This window comes from Capricornis sumatraensis, chromosome 2 (assembly GCF_032405125.1).
Source record: "Capricornis sumatraensis isolate serow.1 chromosome 2, serow.2, whole genome shotgun sequence".
Classification (NCBI taxonomy): domain Eukaryota; kingdom Metazoa; phylum Chordata; class Mammalia; order Artiodactyla; family Bovidae; genus Capricornis; species Capricornis sumatraensis.
Window position 1 is genome coordinate 152090636 of NC_091070.1, and position 12862 is coordinate 152103497.

The window sequence follows — 12862 nt, forward strand, 5'->3', positions numbered from 1 at the left end:
GGAAAACCCCATGGACAGAGGAGCCTGGCAGGTTACAGTCCACGGGGTCGCAAAAGAGTCATACACATCTGAGCAGCCAAGCAGCAGACTACAGTCCGTGGGGTCGCAAAAGAGTCGGACATGTCTGAGCAACTAAGCACAAGGAACATTCATACACATATGTGCTTGTGTACACAGGTTAAATAAGAAAGAGTTTATACCAAAGGATAGAATGGTCACAAAAAATGTGTAAATTTGACTTTAACAAATTTGATTTTGCCAGTTTCTCAGAAAGGTTGTATCAATATTTATTTGACCAGACGTATGAATCTGTGGTCAGTTACATGTGAGAAATATAACTCCTGATTTGTAGCTTATCTTTTCACTCTTGTTTTAGAAACTTCTAATAAACAATGTTTTCTATTTTAATGTAGAATAATTTATCAGTTTTTCCTCTATGGTCTATAATTTTCCATCTTATTTAATAAATTCTCTCCAACCCAAGTTCTAAAAACATTTTTTTTTACATTTAGGTTCTTAATCTACCTAAAATTGATCTTTGTATACACACTCTTAATAGCTATCAGTTTTCATTTTTTCTGTATGGATAATTGGGCTTATATAATTTATTAAAAAACCCATCCTTTCTCCACTGATCTAAAATACTCCTGATGTCTTATGTTCAGTGTCCACATAAGTAGTATGAGTCTGTTTCTGGCTCTCTATTCTATGATTCACTCACCTGAATTCATGCCAATATGCAATTTTTAAATGTTCACATACTAACTCAAGTGTAAGCAAAAAAAATTTTTAACACTATAAATATTTATAAATAAAAATCTTTTAACATAGTCATTTTCTAGAAGGCAAGATTTTAAACAGATAATTTTAGAATCCCATTTAGTATAATATTAAATATTAACTCCCACATTGCTAATAATCTTTAAACTTACCTTTCTCTCAGTAATATCATAGACTTTATTAGTTTTGGTAGAAATTTTATATTTCTGTTTTGGTACCTAAAAAAAAGAAAGTATAGTGTACGATAGAATTCAAGTAACAAACATGAACTTTACGGTTAACATTAAGTCATCTACATATTGTATCTTTGGCTAACCCATATCATTAGTTTATGACCTCAGTTTTATTGTTCTTTTTACATGGTATTTTGCTAAATATGGAAGTTATAAGTCTACATGTTATAGAAAAAAAAGTTACTTACAATTCCTAGCTTGTTCTGACATAAAGGATAGCCACAGAGTTTGATAATAGAACGCTCATCCACGACATCACTATAGTGAGCAGGTGTGATGAATTTCCCCTACAACAAATTGAGAGGGGCACTTACTCCAACACATTATTCAAAAAGTTTATTTATCAGCTCTTTAGGCCTCATTGATCTCATATGAAAACACAGGGGTCATAAAAGTACCTATCTCATAGGTTTGATGTACTGATCTCATAGATTTGACAGAATCAGAGGAGAAAATAAAGGAAAGGCACTTAGAAAAGTGCTTCTAGACACATTCTAAGTACTTAGAAAATGTAAGTTATTATTTAAAAAAACACAAACCCATAAAACCCCCAAAATTTCTGCCACAGTAAACTATGCATCTTTGTAGATTACACAAGTCATGAAATAATTCTGAGGCAAGAGGAAGAGGTGATGTTATTCTGACTGCTATACCAGAGGAAAATATTAATAGTATATTTTTAATTTTTAAAAGTGTTACTCAAAAATATACAAAATAGAATTATATACCATTTTACCTATTTCTGAAAGCACAGTCTTATAAACAAAGTACATTAAAGGTGTCATTGTGACTCCTGAACAAATTTTTGTGCAAAATCTTTCATCTTCTGAAAAAGCACTACAGTGAGGTGATAGTTATAAGCTAACACCAAATATTTTTCTTTGACATTTTCTTGTTCAAATAATCTCAGATCTACCACCCAGAATGATGGGTTGGCAATGTCAGTAGGCTAGAGGGGAATGTTTAAAGGCACAAGAGAGAGTGATGAAGAAAGGTCTCAGAAGAGGAGGTAGATGATGAAGTTGGCAAATAGCTGGAAGGATGGGTCAAGGCAAAGAAGAATGTCCCCTCTTCTGATGAGGAGTAAAAGTGAGGCTAAGTAAGCTAAATGACAGGATGAGTAAGGGAGTGAAGCAGAGAAAAAAATCCAGGTGTCTGCTGTGTTCTCCACGAGTTAGGCAACAGCTTAGAGGAAAGGAGTATGGAATTGGGGAAAGCAGTAATGATGGGAAGAGTGCCAGTGGGCGGTTAGAAAGGGTGCTAATTACAGATGTAAATGATATATATATGATATAAAAAATAAACAACAAGGCCCCACTGTATAGCACAGGGAACTGTAGCAGAGTCAGACATGACTGAGTGACTAACCATGCATGCGCACACACACACAAGTGTGACTGAACACTTTGCTGTATACCAGAAACTAACATTACATTGTAAACTAGTGGAGCTTCAACAAAAAAACAAAAAACAAGCAAACCTCAGTTCTTGAGACAAACCAGCATTTCTGGTTTGTCTTTAGAGTCATCAAGCATGGAGATTCTGATGCAGTTATCCATATCAATGTAAATAGTCATATTTATATTCCTCTTGTTTAGGAAAATCTCTGAGCCACACCAAGAATTATTTCTACAATAAATAAGCTCTAGCTTTAATTTTCCATTTCTTTTTCCTCATAAGGATTATGAGGATGTAACACACATTTCAAGTTTTTAATGCAATAAAGCCATTAATGAAAACAAAAAAAATTTTAATGCAAATGATAATTCTCGTTATGTGTTGATTAAACCATAGGGGGTCTATATCTCATGTTTTTAAAATATCAAAATGAATGAAATTACATTAACAGAAATAATGGTTTTCTATTACTAAAACAGGAAAACATACAGCCTATGAAAAATGACATGGCGATCAGCAGTGCAAAGCAATGAAAATCAAGTGAGATTAGCAGACTGGTTAAAAGAACTACTGTTAAGGGATAAAATATGCATGTTACCTCTCTCAAGTACATTTTAAAGTCATTATAAAGCAAAGAACGCATAATAGTAATAGCTGGTTATCTTTAAATGCACAAATTATATAGCGTGTGACTGACAACAAATTCAAAGAGTTCAATAATGCATGGAAGTTTCACGTTACACAGATTTAAAAACTTTATACTATCAAAGTGTTAGTCTCTCAGTCATGTCTGATTCTTTGCGACCCCATGGACTGTAGCCCACTAGGCTCTTCTGTCCGTGGGATTCTCTAGGAAAATATACTGGAGTGGGTAGTCATTTCCTTCTTCAGGGGATCTTCCCTAACCAGGGATCAAACTGAGGTCTCCTGCATTGTAGACGGTTTCTTCACCGTCTGAGCCACCAGGGAATCTGGTGGCAAACCACTTCAGCATTCTTGCCTTGAGAACCCCATGAACAGTATGAAAAGGCAAAAAGGCATGACACTGAAAGATGAGCCTCCAAGGTCAGAAGGTGTCCAATATATCACTGGAGAAACAGTTCCAGAAAGAATGAAGAGGCTGGACCTCATAGCTGTGGATGTGTCTGGTGGTATACAGTCTGATGCTGTACAGAAGAAAACTGCAAGGAACCTGGAATGTTAGGTACACGAATCAAGGCAAATTAGATGTGGTCACCAGGAGATGGGAAGAGCGAACATCAACATCTTAGGAATCATGGACAGGTGATGATGGACAGGAATGGGTGAATTTAATTCAGATGACCATTATGTTTACTATGGTGGGCAAGAATCCCTTAGAAGAAATGGAGAAGCCATCATAGTCAACAAGAGTCTGAAATGCAGTACTTGGGTGCAATCTCGAAAATGAGAGAATGATCTTGGTTTGTTTCCAAGACAAATCATTCAATAACACAGTAATCCAAGTCTATACCCCAACCACTGATGCTGAAGTTGAATGTACTATGAAGACCTACTACTACTGCTAAGTCACTTCAGTCATGTCCGACTCTGTGTGACCCCACAGATGGCAGCCCACTAGGCTCCCCCGTCCCTGGGATTCTCCAGGCAAGAACACTGGAGTGGGTTGCCATTTCCTTCTCCAATGCATGAAAGTGAAAAGTGAAAGTGAAGTCGTTCAGTCATGTCCGACTCTTAGCGACCCCATGGACTGCAGCCCACCAGGTTCCTCCATCCATGGGATTTTCCAGGCAAGAGCACTGGAGTGGGGTGCCATTCAAGAGATTCTAAAACACCAGAAAACTATGTCCTTTTCATCACAGGGGATTGGAATGCAAAAGCAGGAAGTCAAGAGATATCTGAAATATCTAGCATGTTTGGCCCTGCAGTACAAAATGAAGCAAGGCAAAAGCCCACAGAGTTTTGCTAAGAAAACACACTGGTCATAGCAAATATCCTCTTCCAAAACGCAAGAGACAGCTCTACACATGGATATCACCATATAGTCAATACTGAAACCAGACGGATGATATTCTTTGCAGCCGAAGGTGGAGAAGCTCTATAGAGTCAGCAAAAACAAGACTGGGAGCTGACTGTGGCTCAGATCATGAACTCCTTATTGCAAAATTCAGACTTAAATTGAAGAAAGCAGGGGAAACCACTCGGCCATTCAGGTATGACCTAAATCAAATCCCTTATGATTCTACAGTGGAAGTGACAAATAGATTAAACGGATTAGATCTGATAAAGGTGTCTGAAGAACTATGGACAGAGGTTTGTAACACTGTACAGGAGACAGTGACCAAAACCCTCCCAAAGAGAAAGAAATGCCAAGAAAGCAAAGTGGTTGTCTGAGGAGGCCTTCCAAACAGTTGAGAAAAGAAGAGAAGCAAAAGGCAAAGGAGAGAGGGAAAGACACACCCAACTGAATGCAGAGTTCCAGAGAATACCAAATAAGAAAGCTTTCTTAAATGAACAATGCAAAGAAATAGAGGAAAACAATAGAATGGGAAAGATTAGAGATCTCTTCAGGAAAATTGGAGATACCAAGGGAACATTTCATGCAAAGATGAGCACAATAAAGGAGAGACACAGCAAAGACCTAACAGAAATGGAAAAGGTTAAAAAGAGGTGGCAAGAATACATAGAACTATATAAAAAAGGTCTTAATGATCCAGATAATCATGACGGAGTGGTCACTCACCTAGAGCCTGACATCCTAGAGTGTGAAGTCAAGTGGGCCTTAGGAAGCATTACTACAAACAAAGCAAGTGGAAGTGATGGAATTACAGCTATTTCAAATCCTAAAAGATGATGCTGTTAAAGTGCTGCACTCAATATGTCAGCAAATTTGGAAAATTCAGCAGTGGCCACAGGACTGGAAAAGGTCAATTTTCATTCCAATCCCATAGAAGGGCAATGCCAAAGAATATTCAAACTAACATACAATTGTGCTTATTTCACATCCTTGCAAGGTAATGCTCAAAATCCTTAAAGCTAGGCTTCAACAGTACATGAACTGATAACTTCCAGATGTAAAAGTTGGGTTTAGAAAAGGCAGAGAAACAGAGATCAAATTGCCAACATTCACTGGATCATAGCAAAGGCAAGAGAATTCCAGAAAAACATCTACTTCTGCTGCACTGACTACAATAAAGCCTTTGACTGTGTGGATCACAACAAACTGTAGAAAATTCTTTAAGAGATGGGAATACCAGACCACCTTACCTGCCTCCTGAGAAACATGTGTATGCAGGTCAAGAAGCAATAGTTGGAACCAAACATGGAACCAATGGACTGGCCCAAAACTGGGAAAGGAGTATGTTCAGGCTGTATACTGTCACTCTGCTTAATTAAGATATGCAGAGCACATTATGCAAAATGCCGGGCTGGATGAATCACAAGTTGGAATCAAGATTGCTGGGAGAAATGTCAATAATCTCAGATATGCAGATGATACCACCCTAATGGCAGAAAGCAAAGAGGAACTAAAGAGCCGCTTGATGAGGGTGAGGGAGGAGAGTGAAAGCTGGTTTAAAACTCAACATTCAAAAAACTAAGATAATGTCATCTGGTCCCATCACTTCATCGAAGACAGATAGGAGAAAAAATGGCAACAGTGGCAGATTTTATTTTCTTGGGTTCTAAAATCACTGAAGATGGTGACTGTAGCTATGAAATTCAGATGCTTGCTCCTTGGAAGAAAAGCTATGACAAACCTAGACAGCATTATTAAAAAGCAGAGACACCACACTGCCAACAAAGGTCCATACATAGTCAAAGCTATGGTTTTTCCAGTAGTCATGTACGGGTGTGAGAGTTGGACCACAAAGAAAGCTGAGTGTCATAGAATTGATGCGTCCAAATTCTGGTGCTGGAGAAGACTCCTAGAGTCCCCTGGACTGCAAGGAGATGAACCAGTCAATCCTAAAGGAAACCAACCCTGAGTATTCACTGGAAGGACTGATGCTAAAGCTCTAATACTTTGTCCACCTGAAGTGAAGGGCCGATTCATTATGAGAGACCCTGACACTATGAAAGATGAAGCAAAACGAAAAGAGGAGGGCAGAGGATGAGTTGGTTAGACAGTATCATCGACTCAATGGACATGAGTTTGAGCAAACTCCAGGAAATAGTGAAGGATAGGGAAGCCTGCAGTACTGTAGTACATGGGGTCGCGAAGCCTCCAACATGACTGACTTAGCCACTGTACAAAACAACAACATACTACAGAAGTAATAATTTATCAATACATACACACTCCCTTAGGAATTCTTCTGAAATATTCTCCTCTAAAAGCTGTTCCACAATATGTAGAGCTTTTCTCTCAAACTCAATCTTCTTTCTGACAGCTGCTTCTAGTTCTGCTTTCCTAAAATTAAAAAAAAAAAATGGTATTTAAGTTATTCTACTGAAGTTTTAGCATAGCCATTTTCTACATTTTAAAATTAAACACTAACAATGTACTATTTTGCTATTAATGTTAAATGTATATTTTAAAATGCTGTTTCTTTTGATCCAGTATTTTTCAAAAGGGAAACAAACTACTTTTTATTGACGTCTGTCATAACAGGATTATTTGATTTCCAGGGCTCAGAGAACAAGGAAGAATTTAGAGTATCCTACAAAAAAGAAAATAGGAGGAAATCTTTTTTGCCAGATAAAACTATCATTATTGAAATGATAATTTATCATTCTCTATCATTTCTCTGAGCTTTTACCTAAAAATGGAGGCTTTTCCCTTGAAATCATTAGAAATCAGAAGGGAATGGAGAGGAAAAATATGATTTTGGTTGTTCTCTTAAATACAAATTTCTTTGTGCTAATTCTCAAATGTTAACTAAATGGCCAGCCTGGTTTAACAGGACAGAGTCATACTCGCAAAGAAGTATTTACTTACTTTGTTGTAAAGTCTTATTAAATAACTATACTGGCATGACTATATGGTTCTGGAAAACAACAATCTAGGAAGCACCAGTGAAAATCTGTCAGCCTCTGCAGGCCCCATTCATCATATAAAAGCAGAGGCTATCTGATCAAAAAATGGTCCTAGGACAGTGGTGCTCAATTCCAGCCGCAGCGTAGATCATCTGATGAGACCTTTTTTAAAAAAGATACCATGCTCAGGTCCCACTGCAGGCTAACTAAATAAGAATCTTTGAGGATGGGCTCTAATTAATGGTGTTTTCTTAAAAGTGCTCCAGATAAACCTAGTGTGTAACAGAGTTGAGAACCAGTACCATGGGAACAAAGATACCAACTATCTTGGTGAGTTGTTTGCTACACTAGTTTCTACTGGCCCACCAGAACAACCCTGCTGCCATCCTGGACCCTGACTGCTCTTATATGTGGACCTAGAATGTACTGAGTCCTGAATATTCATTCCAAGGACTGATGCTAAAGCTCCAATACTTCGGCCACATGATGCGAAGAATGGACTCATTGGAAAAGACCCTGATGCTGGGAAAGATTGAAGGCAGGAAGAGAAGGGGACATCAGAGGATGAGATGGTTGGATGGCATCACCGACTCAATGAACATGGGTTTGAGCAAGCTCTGGGAGTTGGTGATGAACAGGGAAGCCTAGAGCGCTACAGTCAATGGGGTCTAAAAGAGTCGGACATGATTCAGTGACTGAACTGAACTGAGAATGTACTCACTTTTTCTCCCTACCTTTATTGACTGCCAAGACTTTAGCATCTAATTTCTTGCCTGGAGCAATATGTTTTACAAAAAAACAATTTGGAGAATTGACACAAGACTGCCAGCTAGGGACAAATAAGGACATTAAAACAAGAATGTCTCACTGTTCACACTACTCGCTAAACCTAGGGTAGGCAAGGCGTTAGCAGGGAAGCCGAAGAAAACTCAAGGAGTCATAGTAAGTGAAGACCCATTTATTCTCTCCAGACTGCAACAACAGCTGTAGCAGCAGATACACTGTATTCTCTCCTCTCACAACTAACCCAGTGGACACAGCCCTAACGCAGCCAAAAAGCTCTTCAGGTGGAGCCTATGTTTACAGAACAAAAGTGGCCCGTGGCCAAGTGGGGTACATCGTGACGCGCGTGCGCGGTGCTCTAAGTTATCTCAGCTGTTACACGACCATGTATTTACAAAACCTGGGGTCAGAGCGAGATGCCCTGGGGCAAGAGAGCCTGATCACCACCACTTTGGTTAATCTGCTCTTTCCCTACAAAGAAGAAACTTGTAATTAACACCTGTTCTCCCACCATTTCATCAAGACCAATCTTACATCAAAAATGTAAAAAGGACACGGACACAGATTAAATATTCTTTGTACTGAAAAAAAGTTTTCTCTGCAGTACCAAAGTTCTTTGCACTGAAAATATTTAGCTTTATGAAAAGCCTTATTTTTCTCATTTTGCTGCTTACCAATAAAAGCTATGTCATTTACTAAGATCAGAATAGAATGTGCATTAGGAGTTGCTGATTTAAGGAGTTAATTACCTCAACCTGCAGGAACAGCAAACTCCTCCGAACTGATGAATATCTACAGCTGTTTCCCATGGATAGCCCTGTCTCAGAGCTCCCTTCTATCCCACATGACAACACATGGTGTGGTCTACAGCAGTGGTACTCAAACTTCTGGGCATCAGTGGTCCTTAATAATCTTAGTTTTTGCTTATGCAGATTGTATCTGTTGATAGTTACCATACTGGGATTAAAGGTGAGAAAAATTTCAAGCACTCATGAACTCATTTAATAGTAATATATACATTACACATTAACATATTTTTAAATGAAAACTTCAGTGTGAATTACAGAATTGTTTTATATTTTCACAAAGCTCATTATAATTTCTGGCTTAATACTATTCAGCTGGATTGAACGTAGAAGTATTTTTCAGTAGGAATAAATTCATGAAGGATCACTTCTCTCAACACCTAGTCGGTTACCCTCAAGGATCATCCTGGGTGATCTGCTTGAAATACGTTTCAGCTTATCTATATTCTTCACATTGTAGTACTTAAAATAAAAGATAATCTCCTCAGGCGTGTAATCAGATCCATGTTGAAGAGACCTGCAAATTACTATTAACTAAACTTCACTGTTGTATTATTTTCTAAAGCCAAGTATAGTCATTCTGCGCCACAGGAAAACAGATATCAAATTCATTTGATTTCTCCACTCCCAAATGATCTTTATCCCTAACACCTTAACACTTTTGAAACTTAAATTCTGTTACTTTAAATTCAAGTTTTATTTGCACTTAGAAAATCTGAATTTCTCACCCTAGCCTACTGGTACTGTTTGAATGCAACCCTGCCTCTAACTTATTCCTACACTCCTTTCTTTCTTTGCTCAGAATGCTTCACATGACCTTGGGTATCTCTCCTTTCTTTTTTTCTTGTCACATATATTGGTGCTTCTAGCTGGAAGTCTCTCCTCACTACTCTGTCTGGTAAGTGCCTACCTAGCCTTCCAGTCAGTCTAATTATTACTTTCTCAAAGAAGCTTTTCCCTGAACACATACCGCCCTTCCTGCCAACCTCTTTTGTTTTTAGTTTCATCACAGCCTTTTCATTTGCAATTATGTATTTATTTGTGATAATTTAATTGATATTTCTCTGTTCTACTAGACAGCAACTGTGTCTATACTGTTCAAAATCATATCCTCAGGGCCTCTGAAAAACTCCCAAAAGAGAACACAGGCAGAACAGCCTTTGACATAAATCTTGGCAATTTTTTTTAATGTCTTCCAAGGTGAAGGGAAGGAGCAAATATAAACAAACAGGAAGGACCTAATTATACTTAAAAACTTCTGCAAACAAAAGGAAACCATCACAAAATGAAAAGACAATCTACTGATGGGGAGAAAATATTTGCAAATGATATGAATAATTAGAGGTTAATATCCAAAATATATAAACAGTTCACACAACTCAATATCAAAAAAAAAATCCAATTAAAAACTGGGCAGAAGAAACAGGACACTTTCCCAAGGATGTATAGATGGCCAACAGGCACATGAGAAAATGCTCAACATCGTGAATCAGCAGAGAAATGCAAATCAAAGCCACAAAATGAGATATCACCTCACATCTGTCAAAAAGGCTATCATTTAAGTCTACAAATAACAAATGTTGAGGAGGATGTGGAGAAAAGGGAATCCTCCTGTTAGTGGGGATGTAAATTGGTGCAGCCACTACGAGAAACAGTATAGAGGTTCCCTAAAACACTAAAAACTACCATATAATCCAGCAATTTCACTCCTGGGTATATCTGTGAAGAAAATTACAACACTAGTTTGAAAAGACACATGCATCTCAATGTTCATAGGAGCATAATTTATAATTGCCAAGATACAGAAGCAATATAAGTGTCCATCAACAGACGAATGGATAAAGATGATGTGGTTTACACAGGCCATGGAATACTACTCAGCCATAAAAAAGAATGAAATTCTGCAATCTGCGACAACATGGATGTCCCTAGAGGATATTAGGCTTTGTGAAGTAACTCAGAGAAAGACAATTATTCTGACATCACTTATACAGAGGACAAACCAGTGGTTACCAGTGGGGAAACAGCAGGGGGAGGGGCAAGAGTGGGGGATGGGATTAAGAGATACAAACTATGTATACAATAAATAAGCAATAAGGAAGTATTGTATAGCACAGGGAAATTTAGTTATTATTTTGTAATAACTTAGAATATAATCTATAAAAATATTTAATCTCTATATTGTACATCTGAAACTAATATAAATCAACTAGAGTTCAATTAAAATTAAAAAAAATCTTATCCACAGGGACTAACACAGATCTAGCATATTTAACATTCAGTAAATAATTCTTGAATGAATGAGTAAATTAAAACCAATACTTCATAAAATCATAACTTATAGATATATACAGTTACATCATCCTCAAAGATGACATCTATTCTAAGAACCTTTTGTGCTAGGAGATAAATGTTGCCTTTTTAGAAGATGCCCATTGAATAGTATAGAACAACTTTTTGCTGAAAATATGGACATGATGTAAACAAAGAAAAATAACAAAAAGTTTCTTGGAGTCTGGTATATAGAACAAAAAAGGAAAGTATCTGAAGAGATGAAAAAAAGGTTCCTAGTTAATTCAGGACATTTTTCTACAGATAGTCATACATTCACCAGCAATCTAAAAGTGTCAACTTGGTTTTCTTAAGGCATGGAAGAGTAGGGGAAATAACAGTCTATTTGAGTTTACAGTACTTCTCAAATCTTCCCCTTCTCTCTAAATAATTTTATCTGAGGTAGCACCTATTACACTTTTTACAAATGGTTCAATTAGTATGAGATTAACAGATAAGTGAAAGCAGCCGTCTATGTAGTTCTCATACCTTTGAGAAGCATCTTCTTGGTTCAAGGCACTTGTCTGCTTAGTACCTACCATTAAAAGAAACAAAAAACAGTAGGTCAAGTGTACACAAACACCAGGTTGCAGGACAGATTCTTGCCCAGATAAACTGTAGACCATCTTTTCTTCTTCTCCACACATTTCACTTCCAACTCTGTGTGAAAATCAAATGAAATGAGAAGGGAATCCAATTTGGTTTTGCAAGCTAATTATTTTCGTTGTTTAAAATGTACCTCTTTCAGGACTGAATTTTCTCATTATCCTAGTCGCATAATTAAGCACTCCTGAAAGCCTGAGATCTAGGGGCAACCTCTCTCTGTCCCCCTCAATGTTAGCTCTCCGGTAAAGAGGACTGTGACCCTCCTCAAGAGATCCAGGGCACCACAGGGGCAGTCCACCTGCAAGGAGGGCCAGTGCTAGGGTGAAGGCCAGCTGCACTCGGCCTTCCAACGCCCTCCTGGTCACCTGCCCACTCAGACGACCCCGATTGTAGGCTCTCAGGACCTCTCCTGCCCTTTCCCTTAGAGCCTGGAGCACAGCCAGCCCATTTGGGGGGAAATCTTGGAAGACTAGCGTCAAGAGTTGGGGATTCGGACGAAGGTCTTTCCCAGAAGGCGAGAGTTCGGCGGTAGAAAGCTCTTGGCCTTCTTGCCCCCGAGGATCTCCTTCCCTGGGGCAGCCTTTCGGGAGCGCCCGCATGCCTCCGTCTGGAATTCTGTCGGGGCCAAATTCTCAGTTCCAAACTTGGGAAGAGGCCCTTCCTCCTACCTGGGACGTCTCGGGAGGCGCGGGGACGCCGGGCTTTGCGGCCCGCAGAGCACGGTCCGACCCAGTCGGCCATGGCATGCGTCGTCAGTGTCGGAACCGACCTTGGCGTCTTTCCCCCCCAAGACTCCGCCTCCCGTCGCGCAGCGCGGGGCGGGGCCGGCTGGGAGGGGAGGGACCCGGAAAGCAGCGCGGCGGCGGCGGCGGCGGAGGAGAAGAGCCGCGAGACGGGCGAGAGGCCTGGCGGTAGGTGGATACACGCGGGGTCCCTGGCGGCCGGGGCCCGCGGTGGGAGGTGAGCCTC

At 39.2% G+C, this 12862-nt stretch overlaps 1 protein-coding gene across 8 annotated transcripts in view; it reads right to left on the bottom strand.

The window, feature by feature from the left end:
* Nucleotides 1–12637, bottom strand: part of RPAP2 (RNA polymerase II associated protein 2) — an 86159-nt gene extending 73522 nt beyond the window's left edge. For all 8 annotated transcript variants that reach the window (XR_011144419.1, XR_011144420.1, XM_068964591.1 and 5 more), the window contains exons 1-5: nucleotides 12562–12637; nucleotides 11777–11822; nucleotides 6687–6801; nucleotides 1202–1300; nucleotides 933–998 (exon numbers count right to left, since the gene is read on the bottom strand). Coding sequence is in view for 6 of the 8 variants with exons in the window: in XM_068964591.1 (XP_068820692.1) it covers nucleotides 933–998; nucleotides 1202–1300; nucleotides 6687–6801; nucleotides 11777–11822; nucleotides 12562–12634 (399 nt within the window). In the remaining 2 variants the exon portion in view is untranslated. The remainder of the gene's footprint in view (nucleotides 1–932; nucleotides 999–1201; nucleotides 1301–6686; nucleotides 6802–11776; nucleotides 11823–12561) is intronic.
* Between the last annotated feature and the right edge of the window lie 225 nt (nucleotides 12638–12862).